At 35.0% G+C, this 23,479-nt stretch overlaps 3 protein-coding genes, 1 long non-coding RNA gene and 2 pseudogenes across 4 annotated transcripts; 1 reads left to right on the top strand and 5 right to left on the bottom strand.

The window, feature by feature from the left end:
• Positions 1-2,940: 2,940 nt before the first annotated feature.
• LOC103875032 (GATA transcription factor 16) lies at positions 2,941-4,001 on the bottom strand. The gene is made up of 3 exons (XM_009153479.3): positions 3,734-4,001; positions 3,530-3,658; positions 2,941-3,448 (listed from the first exon to the last, which is right to left on the bottom strand). Exons 1-3 carry the CDS (start codon positions 3,752-3,754, stop codon positions 3,215-3,217), a joined length of 384 nt encoding a protein of 127 aa, XP_009151727.1. The 5' UTR covers positions 3,755-4,001; the 3' UTR covers positions 2,941-3,214.
• Positions 4,002-4,997: 996 nt separating this feature from the next.
• LOC103875033 lies at positions 4,998-10,338 on the bottom strand (annotated as a pseudogene).
• LOC103875043 lies at positions 9,411-9,926 on the bottom strand. The gene has a single exon (XM_009153488.2). The coding sequence runs from the start codon at positions 9,924-9,926 to the stop codon at positions 9,411-9,413; it is 516 nt and encodes a 171-aa protein (XP_009151736.1).
• Positions 10,339-15,484: 5,146 nt separating the features above from the next.
• On the top strand, positions 15,485-16,168 carry LOC103875034. The gene is made up of 2 exons (XR_004448713.1): positions 15,485-15,684; positions 15,811-16,168. It is a non-coding gene; the product is annotated as an uncharacterized LOC103875034 (long non-coding RNA).
• Positions 16,169-16,330: 162 nt separating this feature from the next.
• On the bottom strand, positions 16,331-20,555 carry MYB111 (transcription factor MYB111). The gene is made up of 3 exons (XM_009153480.3): positions 19,277-20,555; positions 18,833-18,962; positions 16,331-17,362 (listed from the first exon to the last, which is right to left on the bottom strand). The coding sequence occupies exons 1-3, from the start codon at positions 19,407-19,409 to the stop codon at positions 16,594-16,596; spliced, it is 1,032 nt and encodes a 343-aa protein (XP_009151728.1). The 5' UTR covers positions 19,410-20,555; the 3' UTR covers positions 16,331-16,593.
• Positions 20,556-20,795: 240 nt separating this feature from the next.
• On the bottom strand, positions 20,796-22,181 carry LOC117126148 (annotated as a pseudogene).
• Positions 22,182-23,479: the final 1,298 nt, after the last annotated feature.

Below are 23,479 nucleotides of genomic sequence, written 5' to 3'. Positions count from 1 at the left end.
CAACTCCATCCAGTTTACTCCGCACCTACACAACACTATTTTGGTACACTGGTTACACGGGTCGCTCCATTACAAACTGTAGAAGTTCAAATCAGGTACTGAAGTTAGATAAGGATCCTACTGGTGTCTAATCCTAATTTTGGTGATGTGCCCAAATTACAAACCTGTACTAGCAAGATTCAAGATTGTCTAATTATGTGGTTGAAAATATGTTTTGAAATCATCCTTTTGGGCTAGGCCCTCCACAGCTAATATTTGTGTCCATATAATACAACAATGAACCCATATACATTTTCTTTCTTTCCAGCCCAGCTTTCTGGTCTCAATTTATTGTAAAAAACGTCAAAATACGTGGCGTATACATACAAAAGATACTGTAATTTATTCTGTGTAAATGAATAATGTAACATGTAATTTATTCTCTGTAAATGAATAATGTAACTTACAAGAAACCTAAGAACTTTATGGTTTTAGACCATCTCCAATAGCTTACTCTATATTTTACTCTAAAATAGAGTAACTCTATAATAGAGTTTGAATTTGTCTAATGGTACTCTATTTTAGAGTAGAAAATAGAGTGATGAACAAAAATAAAACAAATTATTCTATATTTGGAATAAACCTATTTTTCACTTTATTATAAAGTGAGAAATAAAGTACCATTAGAACATTTTTTACTCTAAACTCTATTTTAGAGTAAAAAATAAAGTGGGGTTGGAGATGCTCTTAGAGCATCTCCAAAAGAAACTCTATAACTCCAAATATAGAGTTTTTTGCTCTCCAAAAAGAAACTTCAAAACTTCAAATTTGAAGTTTTGAAGAGTGAAACTCCAAATATAGAGTTTCACTTTTCAAAACTTCAAATTTAAAGTTTCATCTTTTTATTTGCATTTTGGTCCTTACAATTATAGATCATATTTATAATTCTTAAATATTTTTTTGTTTATTGTTTTAATCCTTAAAACTTTATATCTCATAAATATTTTAATTTTTTTTATAAATTTAAGTTTTACAGATGAAATTAAATAAAAAATTAAAACAAGATTTATAATATTTTAAAACTAGAATTAAACAACAAGAATATTACAAAAAACCATAATAAAAACTTATTAAAAAGACACATGAAGACATAATTATTACTCAAATTTAAATATTATAACAACACTAATAGTCTGGTAAATTTGCTCCAAAACCTTCCAAATCTCCAAAATATTGCCCAAACAAAATTTGTGTAATGAAGATGATTGTTGTTGTTGCTCTTGACACCTTTTTCGTACGATTCTTTCTTGTTCAGATCGAATGTATTCACGAATATTAAGATCATCGATAGAAGCTAAGTTTTTTAGCAATATTTTATTTTCTTCTTTTACTTCTTTAAAAGCTAATTCTTTTTGCTTCATTTTGCAGTCGTAATTCAATCATCTCATGATCTTTTTCTCTGCTTGTTGTAATTTTATTTAAAAGATCAAGGATTTTTTTCGTTTGATGATATCAAACTATCAGCGGGTATATTATGAGGATATCATATTTCAACAATTTTTGGCTCGTAATCTACAAATAAATATAAAGAGAATCATTTCTTACTTCGAATTGCACTAGTTGATCATATAACGGAGCATTACGAAAATAATTTTATAGAATAATGTAGTATTTGCTTGCAGTTTAATATTTAATAATGTACTTTTATTTATAATTTTATATTTTAGTGTAAGATTATTTTAATTAATATTTCTGTAATATTTATATATATATGTACTAGTTATTTATAGAAGTTTTATGAATTTACATCAACTATGACAAATATAAGGATTATAGTGTAAAATATAAATAATTTTGAAGTTATAGTTGAAGTTTTACTTTTGGAGAAGAACACATTGAAACTTCAAATATAGAGTTCTGGAAACTTCAAAATAGAGTTCTTTTTTGCTTCATTTTGCAGTCGTAATTCAATCATCTCATGACCTTTTTTCCTGCTTGTTGTAATTTCATTTAAAAGATCAAGGATTTTTTTCGTTTGATGATATCAAACTATCAGCGGGTATATTATGAGGATATCCTATTTCAACAATTTTTGGCTCGTAATCTACAAAAAAAATATAAAGAGAATCATTTCTTACTTCGAATTGCACTAGTTGATCATATAACGGAGCATTACGAAAATAATTTTATAGAATAATGTAGTATTTGCTTGCAGTTTAATATTTAATAATGTACTTTTATTTATAATTTTATATTTTAGTGTAAGATTATTTTAATTAATATTTCTGTAATATTTATATATATATGTACTAGTTATTTATAGAAGTTTTATGAATTTACATCAACTATGACAAATATAAGGATTATAGTGTAAAATATAAATAATTTTGAAGTTATATTTGAAGTTTTACTTTTGGAGAATAACACATTGAAACTTCAAATATAGAGTTCTGGAAACTTCAAAATAGAGTTCCTTTTTGGAGGTGATCTTAGTACTAATGCTATGATAAAGTGAAGATTGGATTTGCTTTATGCTGAAAAGAAGCACACAGAATAAGGAAACAACATTTTCAGGTGGCCAGACCAAGATCTGTTTACTAATTACGGGACATGTATTAATGACATAATTTTTATGTTGATGCATTATACTAACGCGATTATCACAATCAATTCATCTTTGCGTACAAAATTTGAGAATCTCAAACTGTTAAATACTACTTCAAGAATGGATTGTAGTCCACGAAATCGATGAGAAAATAAAAAGTTCAGTGTGAAAATTATTCTTTTTACTAAATCTGAAAGTTATTCAAAAGTAGCGGGCACACTAAAAAAACATTACCATTTTGACGAAATTCAAACTATTTTTCTCGTTATAATATAATTATATTATTTCTGACATGACAAGATTGTGCTTAACAGATAGGCAAAACCCCATTCCTGTCCTAATAAAGACAAGATTTCAAGACAGAACAATAATTTTAAATCATTACAATTAGATTACCCCACAAACCTAATTAAACAAGAAAAAAAAATTCTTCATTCATCTTCTTACAAAGAAATAAATTGATGTAAGAACACAAAGCCAAACAATTTCCGACAAAAAAAAAAAGAGAAAGACAATCTTAAGATTCGTTTGTTAATCATCAACCATCATTACCCTCCGAAATTCAGGAAGAAGAAAACCCTAATTTTTGTTTGTTGTTTTCTTATTAGCCACCGTCTTCAACGGTGGGATCTAAGCGTACACTGATCCATACGAGAGAGCCATGAGAAGCACAGCGGCTTGCTCTTCCTCGCCGAGCTTCCGTCGCTGCTTCTCCACCGTAGATCGCTTCCCCATTTCAAAATCCATCATCCTCTGTTTCAGATCGCCGCCGCCGCCGGAACTTGATTTCTTCGACTGTTGCTTCTTATCTTCAACTCCTCGTCTCTTCTTCCTGTTTCTGATCCCACACGCGTTACAAAGCGACTACACAAGAAAGAAACAATACATTATCAGATCGGATCAGACCAAAAACAATCGGATGGAGTTAGGTTTTATTGCTCTGACCTTAGGACCGGCGGGGCCACCACGCCAAAGAGGGGTTTTGCTTGTACCACAGTGAGCGCAAGTCTTCTTCTCGTTACTACTACTAGTCTTGTTTTGTTCGATCATATCTTCAGCTCTTGGTTTCGAGACCTGAATCAAAAAGATCAACACACAGAGCGATCAGCTTTCAACAATGGAATCATCAACATAGATCCGATCACTCACCTTATCGCTGTGATCTAGCATTTATTCACTTCTGCGATCGGGAATCTAGGTTTTGATCAGAGAGCGAGAAATTTGAAATCGGGAAATGGAACCGACTTGAAGCAGATGTTTTTTTTTTTAAGGAACCGAACCGACATACGGTGGGATGATCACAGAACCAACGCGATTATAAATTGGTTCGAATCAAACCCTACCTTTTGTGATTTAAATGACGAAAGTACCCTTGAATTTTCATCTATTTATCGCGAGGGAGCCACCCGCCAAAATGGCGAAACAAGGAGGGAAAAGGTTTTTTTAAGCAGATATATGTGATTTGGTGAAAAGAAAAGGGCGCGCACTTTAACCGGTGTGATCAGATACGGTACAGAGTACGGTTTGTCCAATGGTTAGGACAATAATTCACGAGTTTTAGATCATAGCCGTTGACTAAGATGTCTACGAAGTTTGACTTTGGAGTACTGTATGTGTGTATTTATGCTGAGTGACGCACACCAACTCACTCAAAATCTCAGTAGTCACTATGTGCATAGATTAAGAAGGAATGGTTGCAAACTAAGCATAGATTAAATATCAATTTGTTTGTGTTTCAATATTTGCAGACTAATGAACATCTGGTATAAATGTAGCTTTAAACACATGTAGACACTGGAAATCTTGGTATATAATCTATGGATCTTTTATTTAAGTTAAAGATAGACGAATTTTAAAATAATTTGATTCATTTGGTTATATCCCTTCAGTAGATGATGATGATGATGATGATCCACTGTAAAGCAGAGATTTAGTGCAAAATTGAGATACTAAGTATGGATTAATCATATAGAGAGAGAAAGAAACAAACAAGCAAAGAGATGGCACGAGTGGTAAGGAGTATAGCCAGGTAGATAATGGATTCAGACCATATGTTACGAATATTCTGCATGGTTCTAAATAAGATAGAGTTTTGTGTGTGTAATGTTGAATAATCAATTTCCTGGTCAAAAAGTGACAATGCTCGAAATAATAAATAGTTTTTGAAGTATCGAAAGCATGTACATCTTAAACCTGTAGGAAATAAGAAATAGTCTTCTTGCGCTCTATATTTGACATTGTCAATGTAATCTATCACATTGAGATTTCTCCATTCATCTTCTGATTCTCATATTTCGATTTGACGTTAACCATGAGTTCCGAACATAACAATCATCACGCAGTTTATATTCTTGATCAATCAAATTCGTTTTATTTACACGACAAAAATTTGTATAATTTTTAGAACGTCAAGTAAATTTAGCATTTCATCCTGCATTAGTAAGATAATCGAATGTACAAAGATCAATATATATTTGTTATTTTTTCTCTTCTGGATTACCAGTGTTCATTAATAATTTTATGTATCTTATCTACTATTATACATATACACTACGCTATATATGCAAGTTGCTTTAGAGAAACATGATATCCCAAAGAAGTCGACTCATCTCTAACCGTAGCTGGAGCTTCTCGAGCTACCGTAACCATCCGATTCGTGGGCGATCTTGGAGGAGATGCATAAAGAACTGATGCCTCGAGAATTACTCTGTGTGTATTTTCGAGGTCATTAGAGATTCTATATGCTTGAAGAGCCATTAGGTAAAGCCCCGTGGCTAGAAAGCCGGTTAGAAGCGAGAACACACCTGCGGCTGAGAACAAGCCTGATTCCACAGTCCCACCAACAGTAGAACCTCTCCAACACCAAAGCAAAGCCTTTAAAGGAACAAACATACAAATACACACATATATATACATATATGATTTAGAACATATTACTCCCTCCGTTTCAATATAAAGTATGTTTTAGAGTTCTCACACATATTAAGAAAACACGTAATTCTTAACTATAAATGCATAATTTTTCGTGATTAGCTATTTTCCATAATTTTTAACCAATCAAAGTTCAGTAAACATAATTAATGTTTACGAAGTTCACAATATATTTGAAAATGTAAAATATGTATCAATTAGAAACAATTTTTTTTCTAAAACATAGATCATTTTGACACGGGTGGAATATTAACTAGGTAAGTCATGCTAGTGTAGTAAACTAGTAATTCAAATCACACAAAAGATCAAACTATATATTTTATTGAAGTATAGTTTACAACTATTATACTACAACATTCTATATATCTATATTATTAAAACTGAAGTATATTTTGGTATTGTTTGAAAATATGGATAATAGTATAAATAGAAATTGTTTGGAAACATGAATAGTAATATAAAAAAAAAACTTTCTTTTATTTTCACATTTAGTCATTGAATTTACAATAAATTAAATACTTCCTTTTTACATTTCTTTTTATTTACAGATTATGTCACTGCATTTAAAATAAATTTAAAATAATTAATTACAATTCCAAAACTTATCTAACCAAATCGATATTCATATATTGACCTTATTAATACTGTACAAATATTAACTAAATCGCATGTAAGGGAGATAACACAAACTGAAATATATAGTATATATTATATAAAACAATTTTTAAATATAGTATTACCTTATTTGTTTAGTCAAATATAAAAATTTCAAGAGTTCAATTTTCAAGAAAACAAAATATCATATAATAATAATTCATAGAAAACTAATGCAAAAAAATTAAAAATTCTAGTATGTTGTTTCATTTTAAAATAAATTAACAATAAAATAACATGTTAATATATGAATAGTACAATTACATCAAACTACATCAAGTTATAAATTTCTTAATATGATATTATGTACAAAAAAAAATTATTATCAAACATCTATACTACAATATAAAATATTCTATTCTATATGTCAATTACAAAATATAAAAAATATACATGAGATAATTTTTTAAAACCACCGGTTTATGAGTTTTTGTTGAACCTAGGATTTTGAGATGATTGATAATTTGATATGGCATGTGTTCTTTAACTCCAATAACTAGTAACACTGTGCAATCTCTAAGAAAAATAGAAATTGGAATAACGATAATTTTTTCTGTGTCAAATGACTTTAACGGCCTACCAGGAATTTAAATGTTATTTCCAACATGCATGACAGTAGTTGTTGCGTTAGAATAAGTCTAGTTACCACGTTGAGACGAAGAAGAAGGCTGCTTGATAAGTGAGTGTCTTTGCAGGAGTAGAGTCAGGATCCCACGTAGCCAGAACAAGCGGCGATGCGGTGACTGCGATGAGTAAGGTCTGCACTAGCATTAGCAATAGGAGTATACTATAGAAACAATATGATGCAGGAGTTGTATGCTTTTGCTAAACTGTTTAATATGATGATTGGTAGAGAAGTATGAATATGCTATTTAAAATTATTATAAAAATTAGTATAATATATAATATATCTATTTTAATATATTTCTAATATATATATATATTAACATATAAAATTAAAAAGATATATAATTAATTTATTTTATTTAATAATTTAAAAATTATGTTTATATCAAAAAATATTAATTTAAAATAAGTTTTATAATGAAAAAATCTATTTTTAAAAATAATTTTTTCACATTTAAAATAAATAAAATTATATTTTAAATGTGAAATATTATTTTAAAAATATATTTTTATTGTAAATTAATTTTAGAAATCAAAATTTTATTTTCTGATATAAAAAGTTATGATATTATTAAATAAAATAAATGAATGAATTATATATTTTCTTTAATTTTATAAATTATAAATAAAAATACTCTTCTAAAAGTTTCATATGAGAGCATTGGCCAGAAGGCATTAGCATTTGGTAAATGATTCTCTAAATGTTTTTAAACAATTGTTGATTGGATAATGTATAGCATAATGCTAATGTTAAGCCTAAGTACATGCGCAACCCCACCATCGCCACCGCTAGTCCCACGAACGCAATCACACCGCGTTTTACCGCTACCGTTGTACACGCAGGTGCTGCTTACCCATGTTGCCTACATGAAAATGCGAGTAATTGAAAATATATCTCGGGCCGACCATTAGAAGACTGTAATGGAATTGATATACTATAGACTGTAACATAATTATTGAGCCACATAGCAAACATATGTAAGTTATATGGTTGTGATTGGTTAATTCGCTTTGAAAGCTTTGAAGGCTTTAACACAATTCTACAGCTTTAAAAGTTAAATATTACCCAATCAGGCTTTTTATTAGTTCTAAATTCTTCAAAGTCTCCTAAGAACACTCTAAACATCTCATAGGACCGGATAGGTTTTTGAAAGTGATGTTATCATGTATATAGGAGTCTGACACAGAATTCAAATTCGAATCCGATAAGTTTAAACTTACAATCCATCTATAACTAGTTGAGCTTATTAACCGCACTTGAGATGTGAGATGCAAGGTTTCTATTTCTATAGTATGAATCAATGTTGAAAATATGATCAAAATAAAAGAGAGATTAATATGTATATATATATATATATATATATATAATCAATTAAATGTACCTGAGATCTCGTGGCTTCGGCATAGAGACAGAGAACAAAGCAGGAGAGACCAAAGATTATGGTCAAAACCACGACGAAAATACCAGTTTTGCTGCTGAGATCGGTAGTTTAGGGCTTGGAACAAGATCTTGATGGGTCACGGCTCGTACTCTTGTTCTCGACATGCCTATTGTCAATGTCTCAGAAATGGACGTTACATGTTTTGAAAGTTAATTGTACTTTGCATTGTTTTAACATCTATATGAGAGGCATTGAAGAAAAGGAACAGCTGGTATATTTGATAAATAAATGGTTAAAAAGTGGAGGAGAATAGTAGAATCGCTTCAGCCAAAGGTTGCTTAAAGGCCAAACATTCGAAGGTTTCTTTTCTTATTTTTTATTAAAATTCTGTAAATTGTTTTAGTAGTGTCCATGGACGATGATGTGTAAAATATGTAGTGTGATAGTTCGTTAATGGTCCTAGTTGGATGATTCTTGTCATATAATACTCGTACATGATAGACCATTATTTTCTTCTTTTTATATTTTGTGTTCTCGTGAAGAGTGTGACTTAGTTATAGGATATGCTTTTTTTTTTATCAACAGTTATAGGATATGTAGATTCGGATTATGCAGGAGATGTAGATCTGCAAATACATTTTTACTTTTGTATGAGAATAGATTAATATCTGAGTTAATGAGACAGTATATTAATGGATTCAAAATATTTGGTTGTATTGAAAAGCATTTTATAATGAGGAAAAATCACACAAAATAAGATTAATGAATATGAGAAAATGGTCAAGATATCAGTAGTATTAGTAAATATCATCTTAAATAATCATTTATATTTTATACAGTAAATGGAGTTGATGTAGTTGATCAAAAATATTCATTGCTTTAATGAAAGTCAAAACCATCGTAACAACTCAACTAACCCTTGTTAGAAAAAACAACATCATTAACTATTGGATGATGCTGTGTATATATATGAATATATCTGGAAAAAAGCTCAATTAAACATCATGCTTCCAAAATGACCATAAAATGGCATTATATAGCAATCTGGAAGTAGGCAAATATTTCTAATAAGATTTGTACGGAGAGTTGTGTTGAAGTTGATCGGGTAGACCGCAAAGGAAATAATCAGAAATTGCGTCACACTTGGATATGACCCATATGGCAAATTATATAATCTTGACACCAAGAGAGAACATGCCTCTTTTTTTTTTTGGCTCAACTTCAACTTTTCATTAACCAAAAGGGTTTGGACCTACATCATTGTTCACTCCTAGCATAGGTACATCCATCTCAAAGATCTGTTTTAACCAACTTGGCACCATAGAATACAACTTAGGAACATAATTCATAAAAGAAAGAGTTTCCTTTGCTATCCTATCTGCCGACTTGTTACCATCACGTGAGTAATACTCGACCCTATAGCTCCGGCCTGTCGAGAGGAGATGGGAGATTTCTTGGATGATTGGATAGAGCTTTGGCCAAATAGGTTCCTTTCCCGCAATCATCCTCGCTAACACCATAGAATTTGTTTCAAAGATGACCTGAGTGTATCCCAGTCTCAACATCGTTTGCATTGCCCATTTGAGAGCTGTTGCTTCAGTTTCTATTGGTGATCCCATTCCTCGATACCGTTGAGCTCCAGCCCACAGCAACCGACCAGTAGAATCTCTACTTATCCAACCAATGCCTTGATTCTGGTGTTCCTTGCTCCAAGAACCGTCGGTGTTGCATTTGATCCATCCTTGCATTGGCGGTTTCCAGTTGAAAACCTATCTGTTGCTTGTAGGTTTTTTAACCTCTACACTTTCCTCCTTTCTTCCCTCCCATTCCTTCATGTCCTCGATGGCCTTGTTGACAGTATCTGGAGCAGCGTAGTCTTTGTTTTGGAAAACAAAAGCATTACGATTCTTCCAGATACGCCACAAAAGCCATGGAATCAGCTCTGCATTTACATCTTCTTGGGGGTATTGTGCCTGTAAACTCAGCACACGACAGAGATTTGAATATAGCGATTCAGACATTATACCATTAGGCGGGGCATGAATGGGAGACATTGCCCAGACCAGGCGTGCATAAGGGCATTGGAACAGTATGTGATTCGCGGTTTCATTTTCCATGGAGCAGCGCATGCATCTACCCTCTTTTGAAATATGACGGCGTTTCATCGTTGCTGCTGTTGGTAATGCGTCACTTATGCATCTCCATAGGAAGTGATGTACCTTTGGACTCGTTTGTTGTTTCCAAATATTTTGGTAGAGACCATCAAGACTTGGTTGGTCGACTGTTGTGCCCTTATGCTCTGCCTCAATGATGTTCTTGAAGACCCAATAGCCAGACTTCACTGTGTAGTGGCCGGTCTTTGTGAACTCCCAACTGTAGGTATCATCACCTTTGTCTCCGTGGAGGTTTATATGAGCAATCTTGAGCTGTGTTTCCAGAGGAAACATGTTGCTTATCAGACTCGTGTTCCATTCTTTCTTAGAAGAAGACATCAGGTCGCTCACTGTCGTCTGTGGTGATAGGAAGAGGCGATATTGCTCTGGAATGAGCTTTGTGGAATCAATGGGATGCGCTTGTTTACTTTTCCTAGCCACCTCTCCTGCCAGACATTGGTGTTGCGGCCATTACCAATTATCACTTTGGCCCCTTGACTGATCAGCTGCTGAGCCGCACGCATACTTCTCCATGCGTAGGAGGGTCTTGATCCCATGGGAGCGTTTAAGGGGTCAGAGGTGCGGAAGTATCTGCTTTTAAAAACTCTAGCCAAAAGGGATTCAGGATGAGTGATCATGCGCCATAATTGCTTCCCAAGGAGAGATATATTGAAAGCTTCCAAGTCTTTAAAACCAAGATCGCCTTTCTCCTTTGGTGAACTCAAAGCCTCCCAGCTTTTCCAGTGCATTCCCTTAGATGCTTTGTTATTCCTCCACCAATAGTCCGACATAACCGAAGAGATTTGCTTACATATGGTCTTTGGAATGAGGAAACATGACATGGTGTATGTTGGTAATGCAAGTGCTACTGCTTTTAGTAGTACCTCTTTCCCGCCTGGAGAGAGGAATTGATTTTGCCAACCACCAACTTTCTCCTCCAGTCTCTGCTTGAGAAAACTCAGTATTCTAACTTTGGAACCTCCAAATGACTCAGGGAGGCCTAAATAGATGCCATCTCCTCCTTCTTGCTCCATTCCGAGCTTCAGCTTGATTAATTCTCGACGATCTGAGGGGATATTTTTCCCAAAGTAGATACTGGATTTCTGCTAGTTTATCCGTTGTCCTGACGCTAGACTGTACTCCTGTAAAATCTCATTTAGCTTATTTAGCTCTGCGTCAGATTGCTTGTAGTAGAAGAGGCTGTCGTCTGCGTAGAGAAGGTGTGAGATGGCTGGTGCTCCTCTTGCCACTTTCAAACCCGTAATTTCTCCCCGGCTCTCAGCTTTCAGCAACTTTTGGACTAGCATTTCAGTGCAGATCACGAATAGGTAAGGAGAGAGAGGATCTCCTTGCCTAATTCCTCTTGTAGGAGTGATATCTCCATACGGGTTTCCATTGATGAGGACCTGATATTTTACTGTGGAGACGCACTCCATAATGAGTTTGCACCACAGCTCCGAGAAGCCCAGTGTACTCATTGCTCTTGCCAAGAAAGACCATTCAACTCTGTCGAAAGCCTTTGAGAGATCAGTTTTTACCGCAATGTAGTCTCTGGAGCAGCTGTTGTTAGAGTTTAGTGCGTGTAAGAGTTCGTGAGCCACAAGGATGTTGTCTGAGATAAGCCTGTCCTCGACAAAAGCCGCTTGAGTCTCTGTTATTAAATCAGGTAGTACACTCTTAAGACGCTTGCTAAGAAGCTTTGAAACTATCTTATAAGCAATGTTACACAGGCTTATAGGTCTAAAATCAACAAGCTTTTTTGCTTCCAGTTTCTTGGGAATGAGACATATATTTGTCTTGTTGATTCCATCTTCAAGCTTTCCGGTGCTTAGGAAGTTGTTGACCATTGTGAAGATGTCTTCGCTCATTGTTTCCCAAAACTGCTGGAAGAAGAAGCCGTTCATACCGTCGGGGCCTGGGCACTTGTTGGGATTGATGTCGAAAACGGCGGCTTTAACTTCCTCTTTGGTAGCCGGAGCTACCAGACTGATGTTTTGCTCTTCTGTAATGATCGGTGGAATGTCAGACCAGCTGTCCAAGTCAATCCCTACATCCTCTGAGGAGTACAAAAGCTTGAAATGCCTGTCAGCGATCTTCCCTAAGTTGTTCTCATCAAACCACTCAACGTCATTTTCATCAAACAGGCTGAGGATGCGATTCTGAGCTCTACGGTTCTTTGTGACAGCGTGGAAGAATTTGGTGTTTCGATCTCCTGATCTTAGCCAATTGAGTCTGCTCTTTTGTCTCCAAAAGTTTTTCTCATTATAGTATTCTTCGTTTAGCGCTTCCCTCAGATTGCTTAGCTCCTCTCTGTTCGCAAAACAATTCCTTGTTGCTTCATCAATCTTGGAATGTAGCTCCTGGATCCTTAGTGCTGAGTTTGGTTTTGCTCCTCGTTTCCAGATTGATATATCTCTTCTGCATGAGGCTATCTTCCCGAGCAAACTACCTTAACCTGAAGCTTGTCTTTTCCAAGATTGATTAACTGTGTCGGAGAAACCTTCACGTTTGATCCATCTTTGATCATATTTGAAGTTTGCGCGATTCTTCCATAAACGTTCCACTAAGGTGGTCAGGACCGGACTATGATCTGAACAGACTTTTTGAAGGTAGGTAGCTGAGGCTTTAGGGAACATGTCAGACCATTCCTGATTAGCGACTGTTCGATCGAGCCTGCATTGAACTGTCTCATTATTTCTTGTACCTGTCCATGAGAATTGATAGCCTATGTGTTTGATGTTCCATAGGCCGCAGGCTCTCAACATTTGTCTGAAATCTTTCCCTTCTTCCTCCCCTCTTTCAGCACCTCCAATCTTCTTAGAGGGATCAATCAATTCATTAAAGTCTCCAGTCATTACCCACGGTCCGGTTCTGAGTTTACCTATTCTTGTAATTCTCTCCCAGACATCGCTTCTTCTCCCTTTGATTGGTTCCCCATATACGCATGTGAGATAGAAGCTTTTGTCCTGCCAGAGAATCTTCAAGTCCATTAATATGTTGTTTGTCTGCAGTATCTCCACTTTACAACTCTCTGTCCACATCACTGCTAGACCTCCTCCAATACCAATGGGTTCCACTGTTTGCAGATTGTGGTAACCCAAAACTTCCACTAAACTTTCTAGATAACTTCTCTTGTTTTTGGTCTCGCTGAGGAATAAAATTTCAGGAGGAAACTGACCAAGAATCCCCTGTAAATGTCGAACTGTAGGGGTATTCCCCAACCCCTGACAGTTCCAACTGAGAATTCTCATATTGACTTTGAAGGGTTGGAATTATCCATCAACCCTTCTTCCAAGATTTTGCCACTTCCCAGTACTATCCTACGGACAGAGTGGTTCGGGCGAGATGCTGCCATGAGAACAGAATGAGATTGGTTTCCTGAGAGCTTTCCTCCAGAATCGCCTACCGTGTCTCTTAGCCTGTGAAACACTGAGGCTTCCTGAGCTTCAATGCGGGACTTTTTTGCTTCTCGATCTCCACTGTTGTTCAGACGGCGTCTTTTGGAGTTTGTTGTTTCCAAACTACTCCTTTTCTTCCCCGAGGAGCTTCTGGATAGGGACCCAAGACGCTTCAAAACTGAGGGGGGGGGGGGCTTTTGCTTCCCTTGCTTGATCTTCCTTCGTGGGAATCCTTCTGCGCTGATAAGTCTTTGGAGCCACTATTCCTTGGATCCAATTGTGCATTCAGCCCAAATACTTCGGGAGGTATGTCTTCATTGTTTCCTAGCCTTTCAAAAACAGAGATTGGCTCTTTAGGAGGACCAGAGGAAGGTGATCTAGTACAGTAAGAGTTTTTCTTTCCAGAGGAGCTCGATCTTCTGTTGACTGGAACGGAGGATTCTCCTGTGCTCTTCGAGTTTGTTCCTTTCGGTGTTTCTGGAACTTCTTTTTGCTTCCATACTTGGATGGAATCATTCGCTATGCCCTTCCCTTTCCTATCAGTTTTCCTCCTTTGACCTGAAGTGTTGGATGTCCTTCTCGTAGAGACTGCGCGAGACTGGCTAGGGCGGGGGACTATGCCCTCTTTGGGTTGTGTTCCTTTTTGTGTTCCTTTCCTAGAGCCAGAGCCTTCTTCCGCAAACGTCTTTGCTGGGATGTTTCTTCTAAGGGGTTGACCTTGGGGTTGGCCTTGAAGTGGGCACCTTGTTTGATCATGCGTGAGACGTTTGCAAAGAAAACAGATTTTGATAAGTCTCTCATATTCCCGCTCGGTTGGAATCACTTCCCCAAACTTGAATCTTGCTATCCTCCTGAACTGAAGGGGTTCATGAGAGTTTATCCAAACGAGCGCTCGAATATATTCCACTGACGATGAGTTTTTTGCGTGTAACTCTACTGTCTCCACCTTTCCCAAGGGCCCTACCAGACTTTCAACCGCTTGCTTCTTAAGGAGGTGAACATGCAGACCTCTGATTCTTATCCAGAACGGGATCTTGCGGAGGAAATCAGTCTCTGGGTTGGGGGACCATTGATCGAGAGATACAATCCATCCATTGACAAACCATGGTCCTCTGGTAAAGACGTGGTGGAGGTCTCTGTCTGAGTGAAAGATGAACTGTACCATATATGCGCCTACTCCTCTTCCATGGACTCTGTTTTCCATTCCCCATATCGGAGGGAGGGCTTTAACCAAACCGCCGACTTTGTGAACCGAGGGGTTTAAACATCAGACTATTACGCTGAGGGAGTTTACACTTATATTAACACTATCATGTGACAAATATCTTCAAAATATTCATTATTATTTCACAATATTATCAGTAGAACCTAAGAGCATGTGTAAGTGGGTTGCTTAGTATTTTTTATAATTAAAAGAAAAGATAAAAGGCAAATTAATTAAGAATCAGCTCTTAATTAAGGGTTTAAAGAATCGACTCTTGCTTAACACGTGTAGGAGGGGGATTGGAGATCCGATTTTGGGAGAAGAAGAATCGTCGAAGTCTCCGCTCTCCTCGATGATCGTCAGTGCTCGGCTCGTCGACGAAGTCACTCGGTGGAACCCATTTACAAAAGTGAATGGATGAGCGAGACGAGGCCAGTGCCGAGGAGAGAGAGCCCGTGGGGTTTACCGGAAGGTCACCGTGAGCCCCAAGCTCACTGCTGCAATGATCGTGTCGAGGACGTCGTCCAGGTTCGAACCAGAAATGTAGGATGATGATATGAGAACTTTAAATGATGAAAAATGAGAACTTTCAATCCTTTGATTGCCTTTATGAATCTGTAATCTTCAGTTTCGTTTGTTGAAGCTTGTAGCATCTATTGTAATTGTTGTGATCTTGACACAGTTTCAATGCATTAGAGGAATTGAATTTGCTTGCCCTTGAACATGATTCTTGCAAGAAGACAATAACAAGGTTTAACCCTTAGATAGTGTTCGAGGCATAGCTTCCTCTTAGACATTTGTTGGTTTAAGGGCTGTGACATTAAAACCAGCTTGACTAGCAGATTACAGATTCTCCTACTCTTTGTTTTTGTTTCAGGGAAGAGATAAATAAGTACAATGCCGAAGAGCTCATGATAGTGCAATGTACTGAGGACCAGCCAAGCCGTAGACATGTGTACTTTGCAGAAGACAGGTTAGTCACAGCATCTTCACTTTGGGATAGCTTTCATAGTTTTTATTCAATATGAATGTTTATATACAGACTGTTACTGTTAAGTTTGATGACTTGTTGTCTGTTTAAGTTTATGTCATCTATGTTTAAGTTCCTTTCTGTGTTGTTTGTTGTATTCCGTTTAGAAGTTTAAGTTTCTCTATGTGTTTGTTGTAATGAATTATATGTTTCTCATGTAATGGATTCTCTGTTTATCAGAAGTATTAAAATTCATGTTTGTGTCTATCGTGTTTGATTCTCTGTAATGGATTCTCTGTTTTTTTTAAGAACTTTTAACTTTTTTTTTTGATCAAAAAGAACTTTTAACTTAAGAACCTAGCATTGGAGGACTAAAAATTAGGTGGTTCTTAGCATAAACTCTTAACTTACTTTAAATACTAATATATTGGTTAAGAGCCCACTTAGGGGTTATTGCAATGAACATGCTCTAACAACAAACAAACCAAACACTACAAACAACAACGATAATAGTCACGACAAAACAAACATAATGTGCTTCAAACTGGTCTAAACTAGAGGCTATATATCCTAATTAACTCCCGTAACACATTCGAACAGCTAATACACAACCTCAAGACCCACTATAACCAAACAAAACACTAGACTTTACAATAAAAAGATCGATGTTTTTTCGGGTTATACACAGTCTCATATGCTATCCACTTGCTGTATTTCTCCAAAATCTGAGAGATCCCAGAGATCATCAGTTTGACAAGTCAAACCACCTTGAAACTCCCAACCAAGCAACTCATCATTAATCCCAAATCCAACTTCTGAAGAATCACATAGACCAACCCACCAGTCTTTATCACCACTTTCATTTGAATTCGAACTCAAAATACTCTCTTCTCTTTCTTTTTCAATATTCATGTCTTGATCAACGTGTAGGCTACCAAGCTTTCCCTGTTCTTCCTCAAACAAATCCACACAACAACTAATATTGTCCCCGCTCTCACACACCTTGTTCTGATCAGGGTCATCATCATTCATGCTAATCACAGCCTCTTCACTAGCACATTCCCAGACGAAACTACTCATGAGCCGCTCTATCTCACCATCCAACCATTCATACGCTCCCAACGACTTTCCTTCGTAGTTCCCGCTGTTCCATCCCTCACTGATCTCACTCTCTAGCTCTTTAGGTTGTGGGAGACATTGTGAGGCCGTCACCATTTGCTTGTGTTTCTTCATGGATGACCTACTAGTTCTTCCTTTCTTCTTCTTGGTCTTGTTCGTGTTCTTGGCACCCAAGGAAGAAGAAGAAGATTTATTCAGGACTAAATCGTCAACCTTTAGACTGTGCTCATCCCCGGTGACGGTAGTGAAGGCGTAGATTTTGCGGCTGAGATGTGAATTCCAATAGTTTTTAATTTCGTTGTCGGTTCTTCCTGGTAGATGTGTTGCAATATGCGACCATCTACACAAATCAAAAAGTTAAGCACAAAGAATACCAAATTTTTCTCACAACTTATATAGATAATAACTTTTTTTTTATCAAAAGATAATACATTTTTATTAACTGATAATATATCTATACTATTATTTATAAAGTGATTTTGCTTATTTGTCATGTTCTCCATGATTTTAGGTAATTTTGCTTATTTGTCATGTTTTTATTAAGTTTTAGCTAAATCATTAATTTATTATTTGTTATTAGCTGAGTTATTAATATATTAATTTAAAATTATCCTTGATGAATCTTGTATATAATTAAAAACTAATGTTAATAATATTAAATTTCTATGTTATATTAAAAACGAATTTTAAACAATATCTTTCCTGAATTTTATATATAATTAAAATGATTTTTATTTTAATAGTATAAAGTTTATATGTTATATGTTATATTAAATAATTGATTATAAAATAATATAATAGAATTATAAAAATAAGATTATTCTTATGTATATTGTGTTGCTATCTGAAAATAATATTTTCTTATAAAAGTTAAAAAAAAATTAAGATAAAAAAACAATTGATAATTAAATATTAGTCAAGCAAAAAAATTATATAAAGATATTTTCTAAACTATTTCTAAGATATGAGTATTTTAAAAAAAATTAACACAATAGTAAGTATATATTTTGATAAAAAAAATATTTGACATATATAAATACTTTGATGTTTGATTTAACTATTTAAAACCATAAATAATAACTTGTTATGTTAGTTTTAGATTAATAAAACATAAACTAATAAGTATTTATAAGAATTTTATGCCCGCATGTGCAAGCAAAACACCTAGTATAAGGTATATAGTTAGTTATGTGTGCATAAATTACACACATAAATTATTTTCTTTATAAAAGGTTGGAACGTTCCAACAACTACTAACCTATTTAGCAAAAAAAAAACAAACAAACAGAAACAACGGCTAACCATTGACAGTGGTAAGAGAGTATTCATGGCCGTCACACATGAGACAAGGTTAACTAGAGCAATCAATTTAGTTAGATCTACAGCAGCATAATGCCAATGCTTCTTATGATAAAAGTTAAATTGGTTATATATGTTTTTAATGGATGGATTTACTTAAGATTTTTTTAATGGATTTACTTTTTTATTTTCTATAGATAGGTTGGACCGCTCCATGAGCGATCTACCGCTGCATTGTTATGATAGTCACAAGATTCAGGACAGTACATTTAATCATCTTGATCACTCCGTTCTTCTCATTTTTTATTTTTGAACAATTGGATCGGAGACTTGTCAGACCACTTTTCTAAGTTGACAATACATGTTGTACTGTACCGACCTCGCCTTACAGACTTACAGTCACTAGTCAGAGTGGCAAAATTGTAATACAAGAAGAAATTCTGAATTACGTATAAATTGTGTAACATGTAAATCTGCGAACGATGTGACGTGCAATAAAATGGATTATGACCTGTTGCCGAGAAGGGAATGCAACTTGACGATGGTTTCTTCTTCCTCGGCTGTAATATTTCCTCTTTTCAAGTCCCTTCTCAAATAGTTTATCCACCTTAGTCTACAGCTCTTTCCACATCTCAACAATCCTTCACATTTTTAATTGTTATTAGACCATGTGTAAACTAAAAACAGTGTGATTTTATTTTCTATGTATCAATAACGTACTTTCATTTAGAGTTTTTTTTTTTACTGAAGGCATCATTTAGAGTATATTTTCCAAGTTATAATGCAAGAAACAAGTCAAACTGAAAAAAGAAAACGTCATGGTAACTAGCTTGTATACTAATTTGAAAACTTGTGTTTCTAGAATGTTAACATTTAAACGCTTAACTGCTTTATGTATATATGGATCATGATTAGAAAAAGAAAAGAAAAACTGCACATTTGAAGATAAACATACCAGCTTTCTTAGGCAAAGACCGCCAAGAACCTTCACCATTGGTTTGGATATAGTTAGTGAGGATCTCATCTTCCTCGGCAGTCCATCTCCCTCTCTTGAGTCCTATCTTCTCACAACAAGGAGCCCTTCCCATCTCTTCTCTCAAAAAAGAGAAAAGAGAAGAACACAAAAGAGAAAAACACTTTTTGGACCCTTGAGTGAGAGAAGGTGAGTGAGTGAATGGGAGAAACCCCAGGTGATTAATATAGAGAGTAGACAAATGGAAAGAGAGAGTTAAGGTTTGAAAACGACGTAGGATCGGTGAAGGAATGAACCACGTTGCGGTGGAATTAAAAGTTATGTAATGTGTACATCATCAAAACTATCGCACCACGTACCTCTTCTTCTAACCTTTGGTCCCTCTTTCTACCCTTTTCCGTGCTTACAAGATATTTATACCTACATACGTACTTGCATATACATGTACATGTAATGTAGCTGTATGAATACACCTACTTGTATATGCATTTAATGAATGTGTCTTGAAGCGCTAAGTACAAATCTCTACAAGAGGTCTTACTTCATTTGTTTAAGTTAAATACTGTTCATGGAGTATAATAAATCAGTGTGTACAAATATAAAACCGTTTTATGTATAGGGATCCAAATAAGAAATTGGTAGGAGGACAAACAACATTAGTGCAATACCGTATAAAATTTGAACAAGAGTCAATGGAACAAACACGTCTATGGCTAGTAGAGTCGGCGAGAATGGCTATGTTAATATGAAGACGTTTATGTGGAAGATCTTGGACCATATTCATGAGTGGGCATGTATTGATTTGTGGTAGGCCATAATTGTTTGTTGCTTTAACTGTTGAATAATGGTTACATATGGATCTGTTAATTCTTGTACCATCCAGAAAGTAGGTGAATTCCAACGACTTTCTTGAGCTTTTGGTCCATATGTACTGCTTATACTTTTTCAGTTTGGTGTTAATCGTACGTACGTGTTCCTATATTTGCCGATCTTTTTCTTCTTCCATTGGTTCTTTCTTTAGCAGCTCAGCTTACAGACTTCTGGAAACAAACGATAAAACTTATGATTCTTCCGTGACACAGAAAACAAAAGAGATGTCAGTGGAAAACTTTTAAAATCATATACTATATGCATATAGTTTAATCGAATAGTTCATTTGAGTTGTGCTTTAAACATTCCATTTTCATTTTTCTCGTCAACTCACAAATAATTACTTTAGAAAAAAACTCAATACATAACTGTGAAAAATTAAAACTAATGACGCATTTTGAGTTAAAATAAAATTCTCTTTGGCCGTAATTTATCAAACAGAAAAACAAATATTGAATGTAGAAGAGTGAATGGCAAAGGATGACATTATATATGAGCCAGTCACGTAGACATCACGAGTCTCTTTAGTTACAACGAGCAAAAGCTTTGCCATTTAAGGCACTGCTCTAAATTCTTTTTGTCCTTGTCTCTCACTTTTAGTTCCTTATTTCTCTCTCCCTTCACCTCTACATTTTTTTTTGCTAAAAATATAATATAATTTCATATTCATAAAACAATCCAATCTATTAAATGTTCACCGATTTTCATTTCAATAAAATATTTTTTTTGTTTGATAAAAAAATTATATTACTATTTTACTGGATATGCATGGGACATATTTTTTATTATTTCACTAAGTTCTACAACTTACGTCTCACCATTTCTTTTGCATGACTAGAAGAACAATTCTCCTGAATATAAATTGTTTAGAACACGCGACAACTTTATTATTACATAATTTCCATGAACACTAATTCTAGGGAAAAATTTAGACCACCAGGATATCATAGTATAGAGTATGCGCAGGTTTCTAAATATTATAATACATACATATATTATTTTACTATTTTTGTTTTGTAAGTATATTTGTCGAAATTATTGTGTATAAATTAGTCAAAAAAAATATTGTATATAAATTTAATTTGGGTCCATATGTAAGGGTCCGTTTGCATAAATAAGATGTGTAAAGAGAGAGGTTACTGTAATAGCCATGCAGGTCCATAAGGATCCTGCGATCCTCTCACCAACTTACATAAATCCGAGCTTTGACATAAATACGCTGTCTTGCATATGAGCACTTGAGCAATCAATAACCCTACCTATTTTCATTCATCGACATGTCCTTCATGTAACCATCTAATTATATAAAAAAATGTTGGAGTCTCCCCTGCTGAGGACACGTCAGAAAGTCGAAGTCCATAGTGTTGACACGTGTCCCGCTTCAATGAAACACGCCGTATCATTTAATCGTATCGGTATGGGTTACAAAACTTCGTGCTGGGCTTGAGTTTCTTCGTTAGTGGGCTTCGGTTTTGTTGAGAGATAGACGTCGAACCTAATTCCTGTCTTTGACGGGTTGTCCCCCTGTGATAACATAAAAACATTTCATACCGGGACAAAAAATGAGATTATAGTAAACCGTGACGTACCTCCTCCTCCGGTACACTCCATACCGGAACGTAACCAACGAAACCACCCTCAAATCGAACTCGACGCTTCCCTTCTCGCCCCTCTCTTTCCCAATCAAATCAACCAACCGCCCCTCGACGTACGTCCCGGAGATGGCGAGCGTCGCGTTCACCGGAGTCTGATCCATCGTCCCCAGATCGAACGGCTGCAGGCGCGTCTCGGAGAGAGACGCACGGTCGTAATAGAGCGTGCACAAGACGCCATCGTAGTGAAGCGACATCTACGAATTAGGGTTTTGAAACTGGAGACCGAGGTCCCAGTTTCCGGCGAGGCGGTTGTCGGAGACGGTGAAGTTGGAGACAGAGAGGGAGTTGAGGTAGACGGTTGGGAGCTGGGGACGGACGATGATGAAGAAGATGAAGAGGATGAGGCCTAGGATGCGAAGATATCATGGATGCGAAGGTTTAGTTGCAGAACCGAATAAAGAGGAAAGAAGATGATGACATCTACATCTTTTTCGTATTTTACAAAACAAAATAAATAAAAACTACAAAACGTTACCATTTTTTATTCAAATTATGTTTTGGCTGGCCCAAATAGAGTAAGGCAGCCCATTAACCTAAACTATAATAATATTTGGAATCACAAAAGTAATATATATGTGTATTATTGAAAATTAAAACCCTATTAAAAATCTCCTGAGTATTTCCCGATTTATTTCCGATTTTTCAATAACTCGCTAGGCCCTGATCAGCCGCACGCGTTGCGCCTAGCGAGTTTCCGAACAAGGACGCTACGTGAGATAATAATCATAAATTTAAGATTTGTAATGATAGTAACAAGTTGACAATATTGTAAGAATGCCACAAACTTTATTAATCAATAGATTATATCGTTTATGTCAATTTTGAAATCAGATTTGTTTATGAGAATTGAACTCAATATACGAAGATGACATCATTTTTAAGAAATTAACCAAAATATTGATACAAGAAATTTGTATTGGTTTGAGCTAACTGAAAATTGAAGAAATTGGTTTAGGGTGCTTTGAACATTGTAGGGAAAGAGAAAGATAAAGAGACGAACTCTCATAGTGCTAGAAGCTCTGTAAATACATAAAACTTTGAGTATCACAATACTAAAAGCCAAATATGTTGAAATATTAAGCTATTCACAACTGTAATACCATATGAACTTCTTATTTGTATGAATGATAAGTTTTTTCTCCGCACTTGGGGACTTTGTAATTATACAAAAAATAGCATATAAATATATTATCAATTCAGAAACCATTGGAATAATTTTATTTGCAAGATTATTTTTGTAAGGAAAACTGGGCACATAAGATCACAAAGATGACAAATAGACATGAGAAACATGATTTAAAAAAAAAACAAGATAAATTTCTTTCCGATTCTACCAACATAAATTTTGAATTCTCTGATTATTTTTTTAATGTTTTTTCTCCGGCATAATCATGGTATATTCAGCGATCTCGCTCTTTGACTATAACCCGTTTATGGTTTTTATGTCGATTGGCAAAAAATCATACATTATAAATTAGAAGACAAATCCTTTTAACAAAGAAAGTTTAAAACTTTATGTTATTCAATTAAAAAAAAATAAAGAATATTAAATTAAAACTGTAAAAATTAAGAAGCTAATAGAAACTAAAAAAAATAAACCCAAACTATTTACATAATATTAAACAAATATAATTGAGCTTCAAAATTTTTATATTACTTA

The sequence above is a fragment of the Brassica rapa genome, chromosome A06 (assembly GCF_000309985.2).
Source record: "Brassica rapa cultivar Chiifu-401-42 chromosome A06, CAAS_Brap_v3.01, whole genome shotgun sequence".
Lineage (NCBI taxonomy): Eukaryota > Viridiplantae > Streptophyta > Magnoliopsida > Brassicales > Brassicaceae > Brassica > Brassica rapa.
This window is presented reverse-complemented; position numbering and strand designations above follow the sequence as displayed.

Excerpts from the sequence above, each read along its gene's own strand:
- LOC103875032 (XM_009153479.3), bottom strand. The coding sequence starts at position 3,754 with ATGCTAGATCACAGCGATAAG. Across the intron at positions 3,659-3,733 it reads TGCTAGATCACAGCGATAAG|GTCTCGAAACCAAGAGCTGA; the intron begins GTGAGTGATCGG and ends TTTTTGATTCAG. Across the intron at positions 3,449-3,529 it reads GTGGCCCCGCCGGTCCTAAG|TCGCTTTGTAACGCGTGTGG; the intron begins GTCAGAGCAATA and ends TTTCTTGTGTAG.
- LOC103875043 (XM_009153488.2), bottom strand. The coding sequence starts at position 9,926 with ATGCAAGGATGGATCAAATGCAACACCGACGGTTCTTGGAGCAAGGAA.
- MYB111 (XM_009153480.3), bottom strand. The coding sequence starts at position 19,409 with ATGGGAAGGGCTCCTTGTTGTGAGAAGATAGGACTCAAGAGAGGGAGA. Across the intron at positions 18,963-19,276 it reads GTCTTTGCCTAAGAAAGCTG|GATTGTTGAGATGTGGAAAG; the intron begins GTATGTTTATCT and ends AAAAATGTGAAG. Across the intron at positions 17,363-18,832 it reads CATTCCCTTCTCGGCAACAG|ATGGTCGCATATTGCAACAC; the intron begins GTCATAATCCAT and ends TGATTTGTGTAG.